Consider the following 27625-nt stretch of genomic DNA (forward strand, 5'->3'; position numbering starts at 1 on the left):
AGCCATCATGGGGAAATTGTTCATATTCAATAATTTATTAGACGATCTTTCAAAAATAAAAAAAGGAAAACAAATTTTTTTTGGGGGGGGGGTGAGGTGGGGGGGGGCAGGGAATCTTGGGTGAGGCGTGGTAAGTGTTGTTTTGTCAAAGTATTAATAAAATCTGATCATAAATAAAGAAGTTATGGCAATTAAAGCACAATGTTCAATTATCTAAGTATAAAAGGGGCCATAATTCTGTCAAAATGCTTGATAGAGTTGTCTGCTCTTGTTTATAGGTTGGGGTCATGTTGGTAAACAAGTATGCAAAATATCAAAGCAATATGTCAAGGGACATTGAAAATATTTGGGGTAGTACGCAAACTTTAACATTTGCACGCCAACGCCAACACCGGGGTGAGTATGATAGCTCCACTATATATATTTTATATATAATAGTCGAGCTAAAAAATACTAAAATAATGATTTGTTTTTGATAACATGAATAAAGAACTCAATACCTTCGCCCGATACATCTTTACCATGTTGAGTTTCCGTAGTGACTCCTCCTTCTCTGCAATCTGCCTCTCCAATTCCTCAATAGAGCAGATCACAGGGGCAGATAACCCACATTGTTCCAGTGGCTTCACATCAGATGACACTGCAGAGTTCTCCTCTAAATCACAATTTTTCTCCCTTCCTTTGTCACAATCGTCAGGGCTAGTTTCCGATTTTGAAACACCAGCGTTAGCTTCCTGTGTATCAGTGAACGTAAGCCTGTTTCCTTTGACCTTTATAGATGACCTTGACCTTACATTTACAGGAGTCCTGAAGGTCGCAACAGGGGTTACTGAATCACTCGCATCACCTTGAAGATTGCCATGGGAACTAATCTCTGCACTGAACTTCAAACCTCCACTTGAAATGTTGGTATTAACATCAGAGTGGGTCATGTCATTAGCAAACTTTAATGTTCCATATTTACCAGCATCTTCCTTGTTAATAGAATCATGGTCGGTACTACCACATTTTTCTGTATGTGTGCTCTTATCAGTCAATACAGATTCATTCAAATTGGTTAGCAGATTATGATTGGAGGACAATGTGGTGTTTGTTTGCTGCCTTGCTTCAGGGGGTTGGTAGGGAGAGGAGTGGAAGCGACCACATTTCTTCAGCCTGTCTTTCAAACTGCTGCTCAGCTGGGAACGAGTATTAAAACCATATAATCCTTGGTTTGAGAAAACGATGCCTAATGCATGTGTGAAGTGTCATCTCAGAAGTGCAGTTTGAACAGGCTAATAAACAACAATACTTTCCCCTTTTATGGCATTTTTATTTAAAGAAGTCTCTCCTAATGGAAAATCCACTTTAAGCGGAAAGTGTTTTTCCTGACAAGCATGTGCAGTTTGCGCAGGCTAATCGGAGACATAACTTTAGGAAAATACAATAGACCCTGTGTTTCCAAAGCAAGGCTCATATCTATTTCTTTTTTTCTATCATATAGAGCTAAGGTATAGTTACAATTTTTACAGAATGACAAAGTTCAATAAACTTGACATCAACTTCAATCCGACAAATACTGTTGTAACTAGCTGATATATAGGATCTGGCACGAGTTGCCATAATTATCATACCATATTTAATTAAACAAGTTCAGGAATTTTGTTAGTAAGAGAGCCTTTGGCGTGCTTACTAACGAATTTCCTGGACGAGTTTAATAAAATATGAAAATGACAACAAGTGTCAGATCTTTTTTATCACATGCTTTTAAATGAGCAAATTAAATAAATATGTACGCAAACATAATGATAAATCCCGATTGTTGTTTACATTTCGTGACATCATTTGACGTTCCAACGTCATTTCAGCAAAATAGCAAAATGCGATTGGTCAATTGAACGAAAACTAAGCCAATGAAAAAGCTTAATTAGTATATTACACATGTGTTAGATAAAAATATTCGTAATGGTTATATTACATGGGAAACGGGGAATGGGTTGTGATAAAATTATATTTGTCTTCTGCTTACTAGTAAGCTTATCCATGCAATACTTTTCCTGGTCTGCTTCACACAACAAAACCACAGGGTATGCAGTGACGCTGTGCACAAGAAAAATTAGCCATGGGCAAAAATCTTCAAAAATATTTAAAGCCCCAAAAACACTCAAAATAAAAAAATATTTCATAAAGTATTACGTAAAATAAAGATAACCCATAAATAATGAGTGCTCCTTAAAGCAATAGCCAATATTTCAACCCTAGATGTGATATGTAACACCGATTTAATGAGATACAAAATGCTTGTTTTTATTTTTGTGTGTGACAATATATTCCAAGTGAATTTCCCACAACGATTTTTGAACATTTACAAGCAAACGTACAGACCTAATAGAAAGCAGAGGCAAGTGCTCTCCAAACTAAAGATAAAGATGAAGATTCATGAACACAGTGATGTATTTCCTAGCATACACTTTAATTTGTGCACGCTCTCTTTTCTTTTTTTTCTTGCTGAATCACATAGCGTAGGATGTCTTCGCTCAAGCTCCACTAATTGATTACATAATGATTATTCAAGAGAATACCGTCGTGCTTCCAACACTGCCCATCATTCTTGAACAATCATATTTGTTAATTTTAGTTCTTTTTCTTAATCGATGGTTAATAGAATATAAAAACAAGAGCTGTCACCATAGGATGACATATTCCCCCTATAAACGCTTTGATATGAGCATTTTTAGAAACCTAAACACAAATTTTGAAACCTAAACGCGGACCCTAAGTTCAAGGTCAAGGTCACAGGGGTCAAAATTTTTGTGCTTATGTAAAGGCCTTGTCCATATACACATGCATACCATATATGAAGGTTAATATCTCAAGGGACATAGAAGTTATGAGCATTATTCAAAAACCTAAACGCAGATTTGGAAACCTAAACGCAGACCCTAATTTGAAGGTAAAGGTCACAGGGGTCAACATTTTTGTGCATATGGAAAACTCTTGTCCATATACACATGCATACCAAATATAAAGGTTATATCTCAAGGGACATAGAAGTTATGAGCATTTTTCGAAACCTAAACACAAATTTTGAAACCTAAACTCAGACCCTTAGTTCAAGGTCACAGGGGTCAAACTTTTTGTGCTTATGTAAAGGCCTTGTCCATATACACATGCATACCAAATATGAAGGTTAATATCTCAAGGGACATAGAAGTTATGAGCATTTTTCAAAAGCCTAAACACAGATTTCGAAACCTAAACGCGGACCCTAATTTAAAGGTCAAGGTCACAGGGGTCAAAATTTTTGTGCATATGGAAAACTCTTGTCCATATACACATGCATACCAAATATGAAGGTTACATCTCAAGGGACATAGAAGTAATGAGCATTTTTCGAAACCAAAATGCAAATTGTGACCGACAGACGGACAAACGGACAGACGGACGGACAGTCCGATCACTATATGCCCTCCTTCGGGGGCATAAAAAGTTCTGGACTTTAAATTGGCCTTGGCCTTGCATGATGTTGACAGTATACTGAAAATAATGAACAGTCAAAGTTAGAGTTGATAAATGCTAAAAAGAACATCATTGCTGCAGAACAATTATTGTTCATAATAAAAATCTTACAGGAATGGGTGAAAGTTTTCCGTAATGTTACGGATTTGTCTCCCGCAAAAGGAATCGCGTACCAATACGAGCCAAAAGACCCTCCGCGCGTGCAGAAGGCAGCATGACGTCACCTCATTACAATATTCTGGCCATATCTGCCAATAATTTACAAAAAAGCGTTTTGATTGGTTTACATTAATCGGCAGAAACGGTCTTATCTCTCAAAAAAATATGGCGGACAAGTCAAAATAACTTTACTTCCAAAACCAAAAAAACAAAATCAAATCAAATATTTGCCTTCAGGGTAAAACACAATGGAACTTGAAAGTTGTGTGAAAAACAAGTGGCGATGGGAATGGCTCCATGAAAGAGACTCTCGTGGAGAAAAATGGGGAGATTGGTTGAAAAAACCAAACACTCTGAGTAGCGCATATTGTGATATCTGTTTCAAAACGATCAAGTACCAATCAAATGGGAAAAAGACATTATAGTCTCGCGCCGAGGACGTTAGGTATATGAAAAATTACCGGACATTAAATTAAATGAGGTGAGTATTTCTTATAAATTGATATTGAATATCTTGTAAAAAAAAAAAAAAATTAAATTAAAAATTTAATTAAATAAACAAATTTATATTTGAAAAAAAATTGTTTTGCTGGAATGTCAAAGCAATTGCCCAGTGCAATTGCAATGTTTTGATATGTTTATCGTTTACTTTTTATGATATATAATTATTATGTACATGACTTTACTTCTCATTAATGTCGGCAATATTTGGCATACATGAGCCCTGCCCCTGACAGCCTGAAGAAAGTGTTCAATATAAGAGCTTGTGTTAATTGTGCTGGTTATCTGATGCATACTATTATTATTACTCTGATTAGGGATAATCATCTTCAAATACTTATGAATTCGTTCATTTAGGTCCTTAGTGGGTCCTCAAAAGCTAAGCCTGAGACAGAGTTGATGCAGGACAGAGTTGCCAAGCAAACAGCTATATTACAGCTGCTTTTATTAGAGAACACTGTTTACCATTCAGTATTGTAGAGGACTTGCAGAAATATGCGAAGAGACTGAGTGAAGATACCGGTAAGCATGCTCTGGGAAAGACAACGGTTTCAAAGTCGAGTGCCACATACATCAACACCCATAAACTTGCAAAAAGCTTCAAACAGGAAGTGGCAGACAAAGTCAAAGGGAAAAGTGTTTCGCTAAATTTGGATGAGGCCACTAATAACAATAACGATAAAATTGTAAACATTCTAATACAATTCTATGACGAAGAGAACAAAATTGTCTTGCGTCATCTTGGATCATGCAAACAGAATCGTGCTATGGAAAAAGATATGATGATGTCAATTGAAAGTGTTCTTGAAGAATATGAAATTGAGTGGTGGCAAGTTGTAAGCATGTTGATGGACAACTGCAGCACAATGCGAGGTGTGCCTGGGGATGTTTAATAAAGCGCTTGCACATGAAAAAAATCCCAATAATTATGTTAGATGTCAGTTGTGATAGTCATATGATCAATAATGCGGCAACGACATTACTCAGTAACCTTGATAAAGACATACAGCCCTTCTGTTTAGATCTGTTCTACAACATCGAGGAATTTCCAAAGGTAAAAGAGATCTTCCACAAATTGCAATCCCTCCTGAATATTTTTACTCCAAAGCATCTGATTCGGCCAATCTCCAGTAGATTCCTCCAGATGTTAGACGTCTCCACCAGAGTGATGGAACTCCTAGACCCCCTGACAGTAATTACAGTTTCCTGTCTGAGGATTTTTTTCCAGATATAAGCATATATTATTCATAGACTCTATGTAAATTGTGCTAAAGTAAAAAAATTAATTTATATTATAAGTATTGCAGAGTTTTGGTATCAATTATTGCAAAGAGTTTTGGTATCAATGTCAATGTATGGACAGGTTGAATTTATTGAAATGTAGTTTGTAAATAAAACAATTCTTAAGTTTAACATTTATTTTACAAAAAAAAAATCATACTCACAAAAGAGATGCATTTATATTATAAAAAAAATGCAGTTGTGGATGAAGATGTAAAGATAATATTTTGATGGTTATAGCTTAGATACATATAGCTACACTGCAACTCCAATATATCACGGTCCGTTATATCGCGCTGTCCAATATATCGCGAATCGGCTATGGTTCCCAAAAATCTGATGAGCATAATGCTTAAATAAAATGTTTTTATCTGAGAATTTGATGCATTAAAATCCGTTTCAAGCAAGTATTTTTCCCTTTTTTTCACCAACTTTAATCCAACAGTCATAATCCAGTTTTGACCAGATTGTTTGCTTACATTGTACACAACATTAACACCTGTGTACTGCGATAAACAAAAGACCCATTTGTCAAACATGACAGGTCATTTCGGGTGTTACAATTCTCTATTGAATTTGCTTTGAACTGCCGAAACGCACCAGTGCACACATGAAGGTGTACACAATTATAACAGTAAATGTCATAAGTCAATACTGACCTATCTCAACAATCTGTGTGCGTTAGATACAGTATACAATATAGATCAGTTAGTCACAATGCTCTACTATTAAACCCCATGCTGTGCATGCTTTTCATGAGAAATGTTTGACGTCATTTTGTACATGGGTCTAATTTGTGCATGCTTTCTTGAACAATAAAACTCGGCAATGTTTTTCGGATTAAAAATTTAATTATACGCATTTGAAAATACTCACATGGAATAATGTTTTGTGTTATACCAATTAATGACATATGGATATAACACAAACTTGAATAAGGTTGGTAAATAGCGTGTTTTGAGATTGCATAATGATGCTAATGTATACATATACATGCATACATAAACTGACAATTTATATCGCGCGCCGGATATATCACGGTCGCGATCTTTGGACCCCTTCAACCGCGATATATTGGAGTTGCAGTGTAATTGGCTTTAATAGATCTATATCGTACTAGCTTCTATAGAGAATTTTTAAAATATTCTTCTGGGCTCTGTGTTATTTTTGGTGTATTGGTGTTGGTACAGTACAGCCAACGTGGCACAAACATAATCCGCGGCTATGCCACGGCCAAATTATAAGTACACGCATCGACGCCGAGTCTGTATTAACCTCGCGAACTTTCGCCGAGTAAATCCGCCGCATACGTACGCGGCGGATCGAGTGAAAAGATATCCACCTACATGTATGTGTAGCGTAGAATAAATTACGCGCAATTGTTAATGTTTTGTACGATTATCATTATTAAATTTGTAATCCGAAACACACTTCCGAATTTTAATGAAAACGCGACCTTTGGCAAATTCTAGCGTCAAATAAACAGTGCTAAAATATCCTTTGTTTCATAAAAAGCACGCGAAAATTATGCAGACATGTAGAACGTCGTTTGGAAAGTTTGGGTGTATTTTGTGTTGTATAAATACATGAACATCACGTCAGGCGTAAATCGCGTGTTCAGTGGACAAAAAAAAACGCCCCGATTAGACGTTATTTCATCATCTCTATAAATAGTAACAAATGCCAAAATGTATTTGATACTTAAGGAAATATTGAGAATGTTTGTGTATTGTAAATATTTACCAACATTTGCTTTAAAACTGGACAAGGGCTGTTTGTAAAACATGCATTCCCCCCATATGGGCTGTCAGTTGTAGTGGCAGCCATTGTGTGAATACGTTTTTTATTACTGTGACCTTGACCTTTGACCTAGTGACCTGAAAATCAAAAGGGGTCATCTGCCAGTCATGATCAATGTACCTATGAAGTTTCATGATCCTAGGCCTAATTATTCTTGAGTTATCATCAGGAAACCATTTTACTGTTTCGAGTCACTGTGACCTTGACCTTTGACCTAGTGACCTGAAAATTAATAGAGGTCATCTGCCAGTCATGATCAATGTACCTATGAGGTTTCATGATCCCAGGCCTAAGCGTTCTTGAGTTATCATCCGGAAACCATCTGGTGGACGGACCGACCAACGGACCGACCGACATGTGCAAAACAATATACCCCCTCTTCTTCGAAGGGGGGCATAGAAAGTTATGGCCAATGTTAAAGTTTTTGGACGGACGGACAGACGCCATATATTTAAAATTTGACTTTGAAGGATGACTTTGACCTTCACCTTTCACCACTCAAAATGTGCAGCTCCATGAGATACACATGCATGCCAAATATCAATTTGCTATCTTCAATATTGAAAAAGTTATGACCATTAAAGTTTTCGGACGGACGGACGGACGGACGGACTGACATACTGACGGACAGTTCAACTGCTATATGCCACCCTACCATGGGCATAATTAACAAAACTGTAGATGTTTTATTAAAATATCAAAATGTTTTCAACTAGGAATATTAGCTGGGTATTTACTTATGTTTTCCATACAGCATTTTTACACACTTTTGAACCATACATTACTACAAAATACACTTGCCTGTAAACAGATTTTAGTTAGTTTATTAGTTTTTAGATTAAAGCGACCGTCTAAATGCTTAGTGTAAAATTCAGGTCGGTACAGCCTAGGTATGATTAACCCAATTCCCGCTTACTACGCGCAAGAAAGAGTTGTATAATTTATGCAAGAGGTTTGAGTTCTCCAATTTTGTTTATTCACAAATGAAAACATTATATAAATATCGTGTTAAATGCAATAGTTTCGAATGGTGTTTTATAGAAAAGAATAAAAAAACAATTATCGTATTGTACGTGTCGCGGAGGAGATTGTTTATGAATGAATAAAATAGTCCACTTTCTGCTGCGTCTGCGTGACGTAGTATTTTCGCTCATCTCATTCATAACTCTGAGGCTGGCGATAAACAAAGGGAGGTCCAGGTGAGAATACGTCTTACGTTGACCACGAGTTCAACAATTATTACAGGGATACGATAGATAACATAAAAAATGTTTCATTATTGCTGAAACTGTTAAAAAATTTTTTAAATATAACAAGAATATTCTCTAAAAAATGTAGTCTTGCTGTTTTGAAATAAGGTTTGGAATTTTGGTTTCTTAATAACTTAATTCAAGACAAACCTTTAATTATAGTGCTTTTTACTTGTTAGTCGCATATTAACCGCATTATAATGTGTGTTATAATAGGCAAACCATACATTAGTAAAATTCAATCTGCCTTCGTACATACAAGGAATGGGTCAATTAGGTGCTGCGTTTCCTTTGCTTACTTAAGTTAGAGGTCAATTCTTTGTAATAGCAATCACAAGGCTCCGGCTTCAAAAGGAATTGCGGAGCGTTCTTACATAATAAAAGTCGTAGTCTCATGGTATTTGCGTTTAGCGTCCTATTTGGTCACGTGGTTCTTTTTTCGCGGGTTTTTTGGCATTCATGATATGAGGCTATTAACAGATGCCTCTGTCGATAAACAAAGGAAAGCAATAGGTTACGCTCTCACATACAACTCAATGACGTAGTACAGGTCGTAAATTGAGAGATTCGGGAAAAAGGTGACGCTTATTTATATTCTCAATTTATAAAACGTTGAACATAAGTTCAACAATAACTTCAGCGATACGATATACAAAAACAAACAAAAAATGTTTCATAATCGCTAAACCCGAATATAACAAACAATTTATAAGAATAATACAAATGACCTGTTTCATAACCTCGTTCATGCTATTACAACTGGTATTTCTGGAAAATGTTCTTTGGTTCTCAACAGATAGCGGCGATCTTGTGTATTTACGGGTGCTAGCAACGCAATAGTAGAAGGTTAGTAGAAGGTTTAGCTTGTTTATATTCACAGTTCTCAATACATAGACAGTTGGATATGAGTTCATCAATTACTACAGGTTGCAACCTCGAAAATGCTTTATAATCGCTAAAACCAAAAACAACTAAATATATTATATTAAATATATTTATAACAATAAATGTCTTCAAAAAATGTCGTCAGCGTATACGCTGACTTTGAAATAAAGTTAGCAATTTACTTTTCTAAATAATTAAATACAATTAAACAAAAGTTAAACTATTGTGTTGTGTTTTTCACTTGTAAGCTGCATATTCACCGCATGAAATGTGTGTTAGCATTGTCAAACCACACATTAGTGTGAGTAAATAAAAAATATACTACGGGAGAGCACTTCATATGTGTCCTCATATGCCTTGTTATGAGTATCTTTCTTCACTATCGAAATATATCGTATGTTTATATTTGATTTAAACGCAGTTTTCTTTCGACACATTTAAATCACACGTCAATAGTGCCGTCATGCGAAAATGGGTCTTATGCGTTTCGGCAAGCGTTTGTTAAACCCAACATGTGCTTTTGCGCAGTCAGGCCATAGGCGATGCTGTTCGCTTTAAAATCACTAAATATGTTATGTGTCTCCTTACCAGAAGGAGGGATAGCTGAGTGGGTTATTTATATGATGGGCGCATATGGAATAAGACCCATTTTCGCATGACGAGGGTCATTACAAATCTCATTACAAATTGAAAATGCCACATTTAAGAACAATGCTTTTTGATACAAAATTGAATTCAAAATAGCAAACTTGTTAATAATGGCAGCCTATCCACACATTAAGGAATGATTTCCAGACGTGCTGACCAAGTACGGCAAACATTGTGGTATGATAATTAAACGATTTTCTCTTATCGTGACACTATACTATTTCGTTAATGATTATTTTCTCATCTTGGAGGCGAAAGTGAAAATCTGCGAGATGGATTGTAACACGTAATTGTAACAGGGCCACAATTTGTGTCGTTTGAGCATACAGAGAGTAGTCCGGAATTTCTTACACTGAACAGTGCTACATCCTTTGAATTGAGTACATACGCAGTGATGTAGCAAAAATTAAGAGGTTGTATCTCAAATCAGCTTATTAAATATTCGAAAATATTCATGCGTGTCTATTGGCTTTATGTAAAAGTCACTAAGATGGAAACTGAAACAGCTACGCCTAAAAGCGCATTAGTACTCTATACCTGTATGTTTATGTTAGCGTTGTTGACACCGTGTGAACTGCTCGGGTAACAAGTAAAGCATAAACAGCAATGTTTATATACTTTTATTCCTCGATATACAAGATACGAAGATTATTGTATATTTTGAATTTGTATATGGTGTCAAAAATCAAAAGTTTTGTACACGGAACATACATTATGAATTTATATTCTTGGTGAGATAGTCATTTGATATTAGAAAAACAAGGGCTGTTTGTAAAACATGCATGCCCCCCATATGGGCTGTCCGTTGTAGTGGCAGCCATTGTGTGAATACGTTTTTTGTCACTGTGACCTTGACCTTTGACCTAGTGACCTGAAAATCAATAGGGGTCATCTGTGAGTCACGATCAATGTACCTATAAAGTGTCATGATCCTAGGCAAAAGCGTTCTTGAGTTATCATCCGAAAATCATTTTACTATTTCGGGCCACCGTGACCTTGACCTTTGACCTTGTGACCTCAAAATCAATAGGGGTCATCTGCGAGTCATGATCAATCTACCTGTGAAGTTTCATGATCCTAGGCATATGCGTTCTTGAGTTATTATTCAAAAACCATTTTACTATTTCTGGTCATCGTGACCTTGACCTTTGACCTAGTGACCTCAAAATCAATAGTGGTCATCTGCGAGTCATGATCAATGTACCTATGAAGTTTCATGATCCTAGGCCCAAGCGTTCTTTAGTTATCGTCTGACAACCACCTGGTGGACGGACCGACAGACCGACATACCGACAGACCGACATGAGCAAAGCAATATACCCCCTCTTCTTCGAAGGGGGGCATAAATATACGGGATTATCGGGTAATTAGAAGCGATATTAACTGTATAATATGAACAAAATAAAACGTGTTTATATACGCATATTCAAACAATAGTTATAATAAGCTGATAAATAACAAAACAACAAAGACGTCGTCACCGTCTTGATTATTGATGTGGCTTCAAACTGCTAATTTTCTCAGCTTAAATATTATAGCAAAATCAACATGCAATTGATTTATAAATCCACCATATGCTGGAGCCTTAACCACTTGTATGTACGAAAACATAATTACGTGACCTTGTTTATGTGTGAAATAAATACACTACGGGAGGGAAACAAACTTAATTGGCCAGACACATTAACTATGCTTACATGTATATGCTAATACAATCCGCGCACAATAAATTTATTATGATTTTAATTATTATTATAATTGTTCTTTTAAAATTTGTTAACTACATGTAACTAATAATTTTAACAAGATGCGTTTGTGAAACACAATGTCCCCCTATATGACGTTTGACCGTGTAGGATGACCTTGACCCTTCACCACTCAAAATGTGCAGCTCCACGAGATACACATGCATTTCAAATATAAAATTGCTAGCTTCAATATTGCATTAGTGACATTACATGAGCACTTTTGACCCATATATTTAACCTTGAAGGATGACCTTGACCTTTCACCACTCAAAATGTGCAGCTCCATGAGATACACATGCATGCCAAATATCAAGTTGTTATCTTCAATATTGCAAAAGTATTCATAAAATAAGCGATTTGGGCCACATATATTTGACCTCTGACCTTGAAGAATGACCTTGACCTTGACCTTTCACCACTCAAAATGTGCAGCTCCATGAGATACACATGCATGCCAAATATCAAGTTGCTATCTTCAATATTGCAAAAGTACTCATAAAATGAGCGATTTTGGTAACATATATTTGACCTCTGACCTTGAAGGATGACCTTGACCTTGACCTTTTACCACTCAAAATGTGCAGCTCCATGAAATACACATGCATGCCAAATATCAAGTTGCTATCTTGAATATTGAAATACTGCAAAAGCGTACATTATATTAGCGATTTTGACCCATATATTTGACCTTTGACCTTGAAGGATGACCTTGACCTTGAGCTTTCACCACTCAAAATGTGCAGCTCCATGAGATACATATGCATGCCAAATATCAAGTTGCTATCTTCAATATTGCAAAAGTTATTGCAAATGTTAAAGTTGGCGCAAACAGACAGACAGACAGACAGACCAACCAACCGACAGGGCAAAAACAATATGTCCCCCACTACTATAGTGGGGGACATAAAAAGATTTTTTATTTCATGATGCGCATCGACTCGGCATCATGTCGCGGATCGCGGCATGCCTCGGCGGACAGATGCGAAGTTTCGCGGCAAAATGCGACTTGCCGCCGCATACTGAAGCCGCTTCAACGACTGACGCGCCATCGACTCGTTTCGCCTTGCCGCCGCGGATCGCGAAATACGTTTGTTCCGCTTTGGCTGTACTGTAGTTTAGATTTGAAGTTATATATTTATATATAGAATGGTCTACTGTAGGGCTGCACTGAATGTCCAAAATATCCGAGATTCGCGGATCCAAACGAGGATTCACGGATCTAACCATGATTGGTAAATCGGTTTCGAATCCGGATCTTATTTGAGTTTAACCTTTCGTTTGCATTAATTGTTTCTTCCGCCCTCACACGTTTCGTTAAATTGTTTCTTTCTGTTTGAAAGGCTGACTGGTATGTAGTTTGTCACAATTATCGCTACTTTTTTGACAAAAACATGGTACTACACAGTCTACTTACGTTTTAGATGGTGCAAAATGGCGCAGAAGAAAAATCGTGATGCACATAAACAATTAAAATCCTCCGTGTGGAAGCATTTCAGGATTTATCAGCATACTTATTCTGGCTTATAAGTGGTCGTTACAAAGTATTTTATTGAAACTTATTGCAGATTGTGTGTGATGCGTTTTTTGCTTGTTAAAATACAGCGTTATTCATATTATATCTGACTGACATAGATGTGTTTAATATGAGACATTATTATTAATGTTTGTCGTTAAAGTGCTTACACTATTTCGTGTATTTGCAATTTTGAGAAATTTGCGGAATCTGGACCCGGGTATAATTATTTTTTTCAAACAACGTAAGTCAATTTTGTCATCTACTTAGTATTTGGTTTTGTTTTTGATGTCGTTATTTCTGCTTCAACTACTGCTGTTGGGGCTGCAGCTGCATCTACCAATGCTGCTAAAGTAGTATAAATATTAGTAGCTCTAAAGTTTATAATAACAATAAAAGTCAATTACTTTTCTCATAAGACATATATACGTTCTGGTGTTTCAAAACATAAATTTGGTTATAACAATATAAATTATAATTTATTTTGCGTATTTTTACTTTCAAATTAAGATTCGAACCGATATTCGATATCCGAGCCTTTGGATTGGAATTCGGATCCGATTGAAATTTTGGATTCGGTGCAGCACTAGTCTACTGCTTGGTGTACATGGTATCATTATCTTTACCCTATCTGTGGAATTTGTCTTTTCTTATATTAATGTTGTAATGCATTTTCTGTCTGCAAAATTGTATATAAATAAGGCAATAACATATTATACCATCTTGCTTATATGCTGTAAACCTTGCTTCATATAACAAGACTGCCTTTTCTTCATTAACTGCTAAACATGGTTGGGATGTATTTTGTAACAGTATACTTTATTTTGTATTATAATTCCTTTTTGATGTGAAATACATGGCATCATGGTCTTTGCTCAACTTTATTGACATTCATTTTCATTTCCTAGATTTATTAGTGATCTCTGAAAAAGTATTAGTTAATGTTAAAACATGTTAAACAGTTAATAATATTTAACTTATTTTAAAAAATAAAACAAAAAAAAAGATTTATGAACATGATGAAAGATATATAATTCTATTTCACATAACCTGAGTGCATTGTATATCAAACAGGCTTTTGATACTTATTTTAATATGTTTCACAGGACAGTTGTCAGCCAGATTTTGACAGACAAGGTGTCGGACAAAGCTCTGGCAGCCATTGTGTTGTTACAAATGTCCCAGGAGAAACAACAGAAGTCGACGACAAGCTCTGACAGTAAAAGACAGGATCATCAACAGTCTATTTCAAAATAGAAGAGAAACGGAGGCCATGTTGAACACGTTTCTCGGTCTGCTTCTCACTTTCCAGGAATATGTGAAGGCTTTCCAGTCAGAGAAGCCCCTAATCCATACACTTCACACAAGAATGTTGGATATCACCAGACAGTTCCTGGGAATGTTCATTAAGCCGGAACATATTCCTGACAGAGTGAGTACCGTAAAAACAGTCATAAGTTGAGATTTTTTACCTAACAAAATTGATTAAAATCATGGTATCCACTTATAAGTTGTCCATGAAAAAAGTGTATGAAATTCGACGAAGATTGATCCCCACACAATTGTTGTTGTTGTTGTATAAAAAAACTTGTTGATTTACTACACACGAACTGTCATCTGTTAACTGACACTTACCAATTAATATAACCACAGTTTGCAAAATTAACTTTGTTCTTATTTTCATAATTTAATCCAAAGTTTTCATGTAAGCAGGTGTTTTTTATAACTGAACGCGTAAACAAAAGATCAAGTCATTTTTAAAGTCAAGCGATAATTGGCAACATTTGTGAATTGACAGTTTGACGTCATCAAAGAAAAGCCGCTTCCTGTCAAGAAGCCATAAAGCATCACCCTTCTCGCCAATAAGATTCCTTTAATTTGTTAAGCGACATATTGCAATCGCGAGTTTGTTATTCACTGGTAATCGTCCAATTATGTTTGAGCATGTGCCTAGCTCCGCCTTTGAAACTCTTATGTTGAACAAAGGTGGAGTAAGCAGTCAATTGGTTTGTCAATCATTGTTATAAAAACGTGTTTTACTGAGGCACTATTCAATTGTTTTGATAGTCAGATTAAAAGTACAAATATTGGATTACAGGGATAACATTGTTTCATCGGATTAACAGCGGAAAACAGTAAGTGGATTATTACTAGTGTGGGTTATTGAGTGCAAATATTATAATAATGATTTATTAACTAGATAAACAAAAATACAATTGGACTTACGCTAAATCTTTGAAAATGCCTGGTAAATGCAAACGCCAGGCTTAAGACAATGCGTTTAAAATAAGTGTGATAGAGTTTGCGGAGAATTTAAATAAAAATAGTGCTTCTGAACGTGAGTTTGGTATAAATGAAAAACTGGTGCGTGATTGGCGTAAGATGAAGGACACAATTGTGAGTGGACCTGGCAAACAGAAACAGCGTGTTGTGCGGATCAGTCCATATGACGCTTTGGAGATGGACTTGAACATTAGTGTAGTACTGTATTTCTTCGATTATAAAACGGATTGACTGTAAGACGGGGCCCCCACTTTAGGTCCCAGATCCGCTGTATTTTGCGTGGCCTTGCTAATAAGACGGGGCAATTTTTTAAGGACAAAAATGGTAAAATTTCAATAGTCAAAATTTGTTGATCGGCCATTTTGTTAGTAAGTACAATACACCAAGTAAGCTCGTTATCGGATTCCTTCCCTGATTCACGTCATCCTATTTTCAATACCGAGTGTATATGTATATTAATATATTATATTCTTTTTTTCAGGAACTAGTACTCGATGTACTATTTGTTCCTAATTACTGACCGACCACGTACAGCTCAGAGTGAACAACGCAACTACAACAAGAACAACAGAAGACATAATTTGTTTTATATTGATTATATTTGTAGATTATTCTTTTCATTTTTGCAACATAACATACTCATAATCAACCTAATATCCCTCAAATTCCTCTTCGTCATCCTCGCTCCCAAACAGCTCCAGAAACTCTCGCTCGTTCAGGCAGTCTTCATACACTCCAACAGGGTCCTCACATTCACCCAACTCACTCTCAACAATCTCACTCTGGCAACCATCTGCCTTTCTACTCACAAACTCTGCCCACAGTCCATCATCTTGCGTGCCATCCAGGCTGTTTGAAATTCCTCACTTCAAGAATGCCTTTATTACCATTGCCGCCGGTATGGCATCCCAGGAATCAATCACCCACTGGCACACCGTGGCAAGGTCCGTTTATTTCAGGTTGCCGGCCTTCGTCAACTGTTTCGTGCCGGAAACCATCCATTACATTGGGTCCTCATATTTCCCTAAAACGGTTTATTGAGGCAAACGTCAAGGGGCTGAAGAACTGAGGTACACCCTCCTGAAATGACCGCCAGGTACGTCCGGTTTCACTTTAGGCGGTCCTTTACGGTACGGTGTCCAAAAGGTGGGCCCGGAACATGTCCCACACCAGTATTGACTTGTGGTTAAGAAGGGCACCTAAGCGCTGAAACCACACATCGCACAACCAGTCCATCAATACGGACTCGTCCAGCTATCCTTTTGGCAGGCCAATATAACGGTGAAGTGTGACTTTTCAGAGCCACTAGTCTTAACGGACACCGTCTTTGCCCCCTTTACATCAACCGTTCTATTCCCGGGCATGTCGAAGAAAATGGGGGTTTCATCCATGTTCTCTATGGACCCCAGGTCGAAAGAATGTGATTTCCTTATATCCAACAGGAACTTCTGAAACGCCTAGACTTTGTACTCAACGTCCGCGGGCAATTTCTGTGCGATATGCGTCTGCTGATGCACGCACATTCCACTTCGCGTCATAAGTTAGTGCACCAGCCATTCGAGGCTTTGAAGTCAGCGTACTCCAACTCCTTGGCGAGTACTAGCCCATGCAGACAGATCCCTGGCAGTGTAACTATATAGCCATTGGTGGCAAGGTTCAGTATCCACTTGTGAAGCTTCGCTTCCAGCTCCTCCTAAGATGCGATCTCCGTCCTCGTTTTCTTTAAGCCTTTATTTGGTAGATCAGCGGCAATGTGGGTTTGCTGTTTCTCGCAATGCCATCAGACTTAAGGCGCAGGTGATGGCGAAGGAATCGAAATACGACATTGACATTTTGGTGTTCAAGGCATCGGCAGGTTGGTGTACCCTTTCATGAATCGGTTCGGCCTGACACTGCGCCAAAGGACTCACATGGCCCAGAGTGCCTGGAGATGTGGATTTGAAGGTGGACTCCTTCAACAACTTCGTGCTTAAGGAGAGGAAGGAGTTTAACTTTGAGTTGTCTCAGATTCGGAATATGCATGAGATGCCGATGTGCTTCGACATGCCAGGTTCAAACATGTTGAACCCGATCGGCGAGAAAATTATATCAATCAGGACCACTGGCTCTGAGAAGAGTCACTTTACGGTGATTCTTGCCTGCATTGCTGACAGGACGAAATTGCCACCTGCAGTGCTTAACAAGAGGAAAACTGTCCCGAAAGAGAAGTTCCCTCCTGGGATGTATGTCTATGTCCAGGAGAAAGGATGGGTGGACAAGGTTGTTTTGGAGCTTGGGCTGAGCAACGTGTGGAGCAAGTGACCGGGTGGATTACTTAAGAAACGGTCGTTGCTCGTGTGGGACGTTTCTTTCCACCTGATGGATTGCTGTAAGCGACCTCTTGCTGAGCTGCGCACCCGCCAGGCTGTGATACCTGGAGGGTGCACGTCAGTGTTACAGCCCCTGGATGTTTGTCTGAACAAGCCGTTCAAGGTCTGTGTGCGCCAGCAGTGGAATACCTGGATGCTCGACGGCCCGCGTGACCTGACAAAAGACGGAAACCTGAAGCGGCCAGGGCCAGCAACAGTTTGTGAGTGGGTGCCAGCGGTATGGAAGGGTATACCACAGCGTGCGGTCATCACCTCATTCCTGAAGTGCAGAATATCAAACAGCATTGATGAATCAGAGGATGATGCCCTATATGAGGAACTCACGACGAGCGGTCCATCATCCGAGAAAGCCGAGGTGTCAGTGTGTGAGAGTGATGCTGACGATGTGTATTGTGATCAATTAAGTAAAGAGCAGGGCGCAGCTCTTTTCAATAGCGACAGTGACTCAAGTTTCAAGGGATTTTAATGTGGTTCGAAGGTAACATTTATCTGCCCATTAAATGTGTCATGTATATTACAATGTACACAAGTTCTTTTCGTTTAAAGTTTTCTATGTTGTTGAATATTATTTTCCATTTCCACAATAAATCATATTGATTATATTAAACGAAGTTTAGAATACATGTGTTGGCTTTGTCTATGTTTAACAGTTCCATAGTGACGTCATGTGCAATGTATAGAATACTACCGTAACTTCATGTACATTTAAAATGGCGTCCGTTTATGAAATTTGTAAATGGAAAATTTCTGACTCGACTTATGATGTTGACATATTCAAAATCTCCAATTTTGCTACCAATTTATACCCCCGACTTATGTGCGGGTAGACTTATGACTGCGTTTTTACAGTAAGTTGGTGAAACTAGACGTTACTGACCGGGACATTCAGAAGGATGACAGAGACTTGGGTGTGGGGAAGTTTGCCCATGTTGACATGAACAAAGCTCGACTGGACAAGTCCTGTCAACATTGGGTCACGAAATTCTATAGCCATCAAAGAACTGGGTATGTCATGGCTGCCAAGAAGATGCTGCAGATGCCCCTTAACAATCATACCATCAGGAAACCATTTTACTATTTCGAGTCACTGTGACCTTGACCTTTGACCTAGTGACCTAAAAATCAATAGGGGTCATCTGCGAGTCATGATCAATGTACCTATGAAGTTTCATGATCCTAGGCCTAAGCGTTCTTGAGTTATCATCTGGAAACCATTTTACTATTTCGGGTCATTGTGACCTTGACCTTTGACCTAGTGACCTGAAAATCAATAGGGGTTATCTGCGAGTCATGATCAATGTATCTATGAAGTTTCATGATCCTAGGCATAAGTGTTCTTGAGTTATCATCCGGAAACCATTTTACTGCTTTGGGTCACCGTGATCTTGGCCTTTGACCTACTGACCTGTATGATTGTATATAGTTAAGGAAGTTTAGTGTTATCTTAGAGATTTTGCCTTTTATCTACATGAAATTTTTAAGAAATAGATTGTGATATAATTACTAGCCAAACTAACTCTTTTTGTTTTGAATCACTTCAAAATACAGGTGTCTTTAAGCTCAGGAGAAGTGATTTCTTTGTTACAAATAAGCTAAAATGCAGGAGAACCTGGCCAGGGCACCTGGACCCACCGGGGGCCCTATCGGTCCCCAGATTTTATTTTCAGTATTTTGGGAATATTCAACTTTCACCCATGTACAGGGCTCAGTGTACGAGAGTTTCAATCCAAAAAAAACATTGAAAATAAACAACGCATACACTAGGGATTTCATTCCAGTGGACCGATCGCACAATCCAACCCGTAAAACAACGTAATAGTGGCCTAACCTGAAAGACGTACATTGCGGACAATGTTGCATCTCCACAGTCATGTGATGTTGGTTTATTTCAAAAAAAGGAGACACAACCTTACACAGTACTTACCAAGTTGGGCTGGAGCATTGTTGAGTATTGTAACCACCTGTCGAGTTTTGAGTTTCTGTCATAGTACAACATGCCACCGTGTGCAGATCAGCGAGCTGCCCCCTTTATCTCAACATGATGCCATTAAGGTGTTAAAATCGGGCTTTGCACTTGACTTAACTCATGACCTAAGGTTTCCCAAGGTGACACAACCTTTCAACATAATGAAGGATAATGTGCTGCAACCTGAAGATAAACACCTAGATATGACACTTCCATTTAAGGAAAGGACTATATTGCCAAATAACAGAAGCTTAGCTGTTATATGGTTGTCACACCTTAAAAGAAAACTAAGCAGAGATGACGAGTACCATGAAACAAAGAGGACCAAGATGGTCCTAGTTTGCTCACCTGAGAGGAGTCGGTTCATTCAATCTTTACCAAACGTCAAACTTGACCTAGATATTGTCCAGACAAACATCCTGGTCAAGTTTCATCATTATTGAACCAAATCTCTGGCGTATGGAGTGTTTTTGTTTTTGTAAGATTTGACCTGGTGACCTATATTTTGAGTTTATCCCCCTTAACAAACATCAAATTTTGCTTACAAAAATAAATATTATGACCAAGATTCATAAAATCTGAAACACAATTGTGACCTCTAGAGTGTTTACAAGGATTTTGTACAATATAATGAAAATTTGGACAATCTAAGGGCAATAATTATGGCATTAATGATGTGATTTTGCTCATTATCAAACTTGACTGAGATCTTTCAGCAACTTTGATAAAGAATGCTTGGGAAATGTGAATGCTAGAGTGTTTAAAAATCAAATGTGGACGGGCGGACGGCGGACAAAGACCAATCCTAAAACCTCACCAAAGCAATCAGGTGAGCTAAAATGTGTGTTTCACCGATCTGAGCCATTTTCCAACTTTTCCAAGAAATCAATAAAACCAATGTATTGACTAAGTTTCAAGATGATAAGGCAAAAAATGTGACTTCTATAGTGTTCCATCACAAGGTTTCTCTCTAGTCACATATGGAAAACTGCCCCACACCCCTGGCATGTTTCATGATCCATGTTTTTTTACCGATCGGGACCATTTGCGAACTCATCTGAGATATATATAAAACCAATCTTTTCACCAAGTTTCATTATGATTGGGCAAAAAATTTGACTTCTAAAGTATTCACAAGCTTTTTTACTATATAAATATAAGAAAACTGCACCCCCCCCCCCCCCCCCCTGGTTCTACAGTGTTTACAAGTTTTTTCTTTGTTTTGACCTAGTGACCTAGTTTTTGATCCGGCACGACCCATTTCAAACTCGACCTAGATTTGATTGGGACAAAGCTTCTGACCAAGTTTCATGAAGATCGGACAATAAATGTGGCCTCTAGAGTGTTTACGAACAAATGTGGACAGACGAAGGACAAAGACTGGTCACAAAAGCTCACCTGAGCAATCAGGTGAGCTAAAAAACAACAAGGTATTTATGAGCAAAATGATCCAACGTGGTGATGCAGAGGCATGAAGCAGCAGAAGCACTGGAGTCGAAATGCCAATGGTACATACCACATCATGAAGTCTTTCACCTGAAGAAACTGGGAAAGCTACAACTGTCTCCAACTTTTCGGCCAGATACCAAAATAAATCCCTCAACGAGCATCTTCTAAGTGAACCAGATCTCACCAATGGCTTAGCAGGTGTACTTGTTAGATTCAAAAACATTCTTGTGGCAGTTATGTGTGACATTAAGAAAATGTTACACCTATTCTTTGTTTCTGAACCAGACAAAAGACTTTTTAAGGTTTTAATGGTGGGAGAACGGTGACCTGAACTCAGAACCCAAATAATACCGGATGAAGATGCACTTATTTGGCAAGGCCTCTTCCCCAGCTTGTGCAAACTATGGCTTTAAACACCTAGTGATGCAGAAAGAAGAAGAACTTCCTGAAGCTTCAGCATTTGCTCAGAATGATTTCTCTGTTGATGATGTTCAAGCGTCAAAAGTGAAACTGAAGCCATATATCTAGTAAAGGATGCACAGGCAATTTGCAACAGTGGAGGTATACGCCTACATAAGTTTGCATCGAACAGAAGAACCATCATTGAATCTTATCCTGCATCAGAGAGAGCAGATGTAAAAAAACCTAGACTTGACGCTTGAAAACCTACCAGTTGAACGAGCGCTTGGCATCTTATGGAATATTGAATGAGACATGTCTAAGTTTTGTATAAGCAGAACATTACAGTCACAAAATGTAGGTAGCAAGAATTTAAGTGACACAGCTCCAAGAACGCGAAGAAACATGTTGTCAGTGGTAGCAGCAATCTTTGACCCTCTAGGATTACTGTCCCAAATTATACTTACTGGAAAGAAAATCCTGCAGCACATGTGCCAAAAAGGTGTAGGTTGGGATGACCAACTCCCAGATTATCATGAATGGAACAACAGGATAAAGAACCTTCTTGAGTTGGATTGTGTACAAAGTCCTAGATGTCTGAGTCCTTACAAGTTCTGCAACGACACCGTGATTGAACTCCATCATTTCTCGGATGCAAGTAGCTTAGAATATGGCTAGAGTTCCTACATAAGACTAGTTAATCTATGATTGGAACTAACTAGATTATATTTTCTCTTAATTATGAACAATCATTCTTTAGCAATCATATTTGGTAATTTCGGTTCATTCTGTTAATTGATTGTTAAAAGATGGTAAATCAATGGTCAATTGAATCAACAAAACAGATACAGACTTTCTTCTTCTTCAATAAAAACAAAAAACCAAGTGCCCTTACATGTTAACTTTATTTTATTTTAATAAATATTTTACAAAATATTCATTAATTTTGACTGTTTTTGGGGCTTTTTTAGAATAGGTCATGGTCCTTGTACTGTGCATTGTGCTCTCAATATATTTATGCGGTTTTCTTCAATATTAATGGAGGTATGATCAGGTATAAAAAATTACCAAAGGGCACAAACTCCATAAAAATTGAGAGAAAAAAGTTATGCCATGTGCACTCAGCACTTTGATAATGCTCCACAAGCCTGTAATCATTATGAAGTATAATTTGCATCCTTTCAACATATACTGATCACTATCACAAAATTGTATAGATTTACATATTTCATAGGCAAACTACTACCTTTGCATGTGTTGTGAAATATTGTCAATTACAAACAAATAATACATACTTTGCTTGCTGTTGGTGTTGTTGCCATGTATACTTTTGACACCTGAAATGTCAAAATTAAAATACAAGACTTAACTACAAAAAATATAAACTTTACTTAATCATTTAACTTGTTTATAAATGGTCAAAAATCACTGGCTTTTTACGATGCATTAATAAAGGAGCCAATGCTACTTCCAAGATGAAACTAAGAACTGGTGTTTTTGAAATTTCACGGATACTTCTGTCTTTTCAAAACATAGAGCCGAAGTAGATTGTCTCTCCTGCGGGTAGGTATTGTTTATATCCGGTTCAAGAGCGCGAACTTATTTCCGAAATAAGCAACAGAAAGTGTCAGGTAAAAAACATGAGCTGACAATTCGAGCATGAGAAGTTCACAGGCGTGAGTTTGGTTTAACCGAGTGCGAAACATCCAGTTGTAATGTGCCTAAATGTACAGAGAATATTGACGGTATTCCAGCTATTGAAAATATTTGGTGTGGTTGGACAAGCGAACCACAATACTTGCCAACAAGTTCTATAAAGGATGTTAGGAATTATTTGAGACATAGCAGTCACAAGACATCTGACAAGCTGAAAATGGAATGTTATAGGCAATACATTTCGTCGCTGTCGTTCTCAAACCTTGTAGCTACAAAATGCCAACTTTTCAGGAGAGAGAAAAAACCGTCTCATTTTTTTATAACGATGTTTTAGAAATTAAAATTCTGTAAAAATACCAAACAAATGAAGCTGCAAAATACGGTATAAGCCGTAGACGCGTAAGTCATACTGATAAGTCATACTGACAGTCAGACATGGTAGCTACGATATTTTGTCACCACAGTTTTGTCATTTTTATGAGGTATGACAATTCGTCCTGATAGGAAACCTCGTAGTTGCAAATAAAAAAAATTATAAAAACGTTTTTGTCAAATTTGTCCAAACGAAACGACGTACCTATAGGTGAAATGGCGTCGCTACGACTTTTCGCCTGGAAAAAAGCCAACAATCATTCTACAACATTTCGTCACGTGGCTTTTTCAAGGGCTCTGATTGGCGTAGAGCTACGAGATATAGCACAAAACACGCGCCAGACTTAATATATTCGGAAAAGACGAAAAAAATATTTTGAAAATTTTGGAGCTATGAGGTTTGAGAACGACAGCGACGATTTGTGACTTACATTTCTGCAAGGAACAAGAAACCATCGGAGAAGGGTGATGCTCCCCAACGTTTTTTTTTGTCACAATATTGTACTTTATATTCAGATAAAAGGAAACGTCTTGAGGGCACAGTAGTTGAGGGGACAAGAAAAAAATTTATAGAAAATTTCAAAGGGCAATAACTCAGTGAAAAATCATCCGGCCAGAACCCGCTTATACTATGCACATCTCTTCTTCGTAGTGAAGCTTCCCATAAAGTTTCATTGAATTCCGGTCATTAGTTGCTGAGAAATAGCCGGGACAAGAATTGCACTATATGTACAGTTAAAAGAAAATTTCAAAAGGGAATAGAAAATTTCAAAGGGCCATAACTCTGTAAAAAATCATCCGACCAGAACCCGCTGATAATATGCACATCTCCTCTTGGTAGTGAAGTTTACCATAATGTTTTATTAAATTCCGGTCATTAGTTGCTGAGAAATAGCCCGGACAAGAATTGCACTACATGTACAGTTAATGGAAAATTTCAAAGGGCCATAACTCTGTGAAAAATCATCCAACAAGAACCGGCTGATAATATGCAAATCTCCTCTTGGTAGAAAAGCTTCCCATAAAGTTTCATTGAATTCCGGTCATTAATTGCTGAGAAAAAGCACGGACAAAAATTGTGCACGGACGGACACACTGACGGACACACAAAGCGGTGACTATATGCTCCCCCCCAAATTTTTTTGGGGAGCATAAAAATATATTCACAAGGCGATTATCAACAACAAAACTGACTCCAGCAAGCACTTATATATAATATCAGTGTGCAGGCGGTGACTATATGCTCCCCCCCAAATTTTTTTGGGGAGCATAAAAATATATTCACAAGGCGATTATCAACAACAAAACTGACTCCAGCAAGCACTTATATATAATATCAGTGTGCAGGCCTTCTATGATCAAAGCGCTGAAGGCACTGAAGATGTTCGCTATAGCATAATTTAACATGCAATTCATTTTTTAAAAATCAATCACTAGTTTAAAATGAACACACGCCATTCAACTTTATAAAGTGTGTGTCATAGCGCATGGTTGAGTTTTGAGTGCACTTTTATCATCCTTATTATTTCATAGAAATAACTTAGACAAAATAAAAACAACATGCTTTTTGGACATTCTGAAAGCATAGAAAGTATGACGATAATGGTAATGAGAACTTAATATAAAGAAAGTTTGCAGTCACCATCATATTAAAGGAATATTTTTTCTAATATCAAATAACTATCTCACCAAACCAAGAATATAAATTCATAATGAAAGTTTCGTGTACAAAACTTTTTATTTTTAACACCATATAAAAATTCAAACAAGGGCTGTTTGTAAAACATGCATGCCCCCCCATATGGGCTGTCCGTTGTACTGGCAGCCATTGTGTGAATACGTTTTTTGTCACTGTGACCTTGACCTTTGACCTAGTGACCTGAAATCAATAGGGGTCATCTGCGAGTCAAGATCAATGTACCTATGAAGTGTCATGATCCTAGGCAAAAGCGTTCTTGAGTTATCATCCAAAAATCATTTTACTATTTCGGGTCACTGTGACCTTGACCTTGTGACCTGAAAATCAATAGGGGTCATCTGCGAGTCATGATCAATCTACCTATGAAGTTTCATGATCCTAGGCATATGCGTTCTTGAGTTATCATACGAAAATCATTTTACTATTTCGGGTCACCGTGACCTTGACCTTTGACCTAGTGACCTGAAAATCAATAGGGGTCATCTGCGAGTCATGATCAATCTACCTATGAAGTTTCATGATCCTAGGCATAAGCGTTCTTGAATTATCATCCGAAAATCATTTTACTATTTCGGGTCACCGTGACCTTGACCTTTGACCTAGTGACCTCAAAATCAATAGGGGTCATCTGCGAGTCATGATCAATCTACCCATGAAGTTTCATGATCCTAGGCGTATCCGTTCTTGAGTTATCATCTGGAAACCATTTTACTATTTTGGGTCACCGTGACCTTGACCTTTGACCTAATGACCTCAAAATCAATAGGGGTCATCTGTGAGTCATGATAAGCCTACCCATGAAGTTTCATGATCCTAGGCGTATGCGTTCTTGAGTTATCATCCGGAAACCATTTTACTATTTCGGGTCACCGTGACCTTGACCTTTGACCTAGTGACCTCAAAATCAATAGGGGTCATCTGCAAGTCATGATCAATGTACCTATGAAGTTTCATGATCCTAGGCCCAAGCGTTCTTGAGTTATCATCTGACAACCACCTGGTGGAAGGAAGGACGGACCGACCGACCGACATGAGCAAAGCAATATACCCCCTCTTCTTCGAAGGGGGGCATAAATATACAATAATCTTCGTATCTTGTATATGGAGGAATAAAAGTATATAAACATTGCTGTTTATGCTTTACTTGTAACCCGAGCAGTTCACACGGTGTCAACAACGCTGACATAAACATAGGTATAGAGCACTAATGCGCATTTAGGCATAGCTGTTTTACTCAGTTTTCATCTTAGTGACTTTTATATGACGCCAACAGACACGCATGAATATTTTCGAATATTTAATAAGCTGATTCGAGATACAACCTCTGAATTTTTTCTACATCACTGCGTATGTGCTCAATTCAAAGGATGTAGCACTGGTCAGTGTAAGGAATTCCGGACTACTCTCTGTATGCTCAAACGACACAAATTGTCACCCTGTTACAATTACGCGTTACGATCCATCTCGCAGAATTTCACTTTCGCCTCCAAGATGAGAAAACAATCATTAGCAAAATAGTATAGTGTCACGATAAGAGAAAATCGTTTAATTATCATACCACAATGTTTGCCGTACTTGGTCTGCACGTCTAGAAATCATTCCTTAATGTGTGGATAGGCTGCCATTATTAACAAGTTTGCTATTTTGAATTCAATTTTGTATCAAAAAGCATTGTTCTGAAATGTGGCATTTTTAATTCGCAATGAGATTTGTAATGACCCTCGTCATGCGAAAATGGGTCTTATTCCATATGCGCCCATCATATAAATAGCCCGCTCAGCTATATATATCTCTCCTTCTGGTAAGGAGAAACATAACATATTGAGTGATTTTATAGCGAACAGCATCGCCTATGGCCTGACTGCGCAAAAGCACATGTTGGGTTTAACAAACGCTTGCCGAAACGCATAAGACCCATTTTCGCATGACGGCGCATTGACATGTGATTTAAATGTGTCGAAAGAAAACTGCGTTTAAATCAAATATCAACATACGATATATTTCGATAGTGAAGAAAGATACTCATAACAAGGCATATGAGGACACATATAAAGTGCTCTCCCGTAGTATATTTTTTATCTACTCACACTAATGTGTGGTTTGACATGGTACCACACATTTCATGCAGTGAATATGCAACTTACAAGTG

At 37.7% G+C, this 27625-nt stretch overlaps 1 protein-coding gene across 6 annotated transcripts in view; it reads right to left on the bottom strand.

The window, feature by feature from the left end:
* LOC127842328 (swi5-dependent recombination DNA repair protein 1 homolog) overlaps positions 1–27625 on the bottom strand; it is a 144835-nt gene that overhangs the window by 7099 nt on the left and 110111 nt on the right. For 4 of the 6 annotated variants that reach the window (XM_052371777.1, XM_052371775.1, XM_052371773.1 and 1 more), the window contains 2 exons: positions 23045–23086; positions 501–1178 (listed from right to left, as the gene is read on the bottom strand). In XM_052371777.1, coding sequence (XP_052227737.1) covers positions 501–1178; positions 23045–23071 — 705 coding nt within the window. In that variant the 5' untranslated portion in view covers positions 23072–23086. Of the gene's footprint in view, positions 1–500; positions 1179–19859; positions 20019–22216; positions 22364–23044; positions 23087–27625 lie in introns of those variants that run through there. The other 2 variants (XM_052371778.1, XM_052371774.1) reach the window with 2 other exon arrangements.

The sequence above is a fragment of the Dreissena polymorpha genome, chromosome 8 (assembly GCF_020536995.1).
Source record: "Dreissena polymorpha isolate Duluth1 chromosome 8, UMN_Dpol_1.0, whole genome shotgun sequence".
Taxonomy (NCBI): Eukaryota; Metazoa; Mollusca; class Bivalvia; order Myida; family Dreissenidae; genus Dreissena; species Dreissena polymorpha.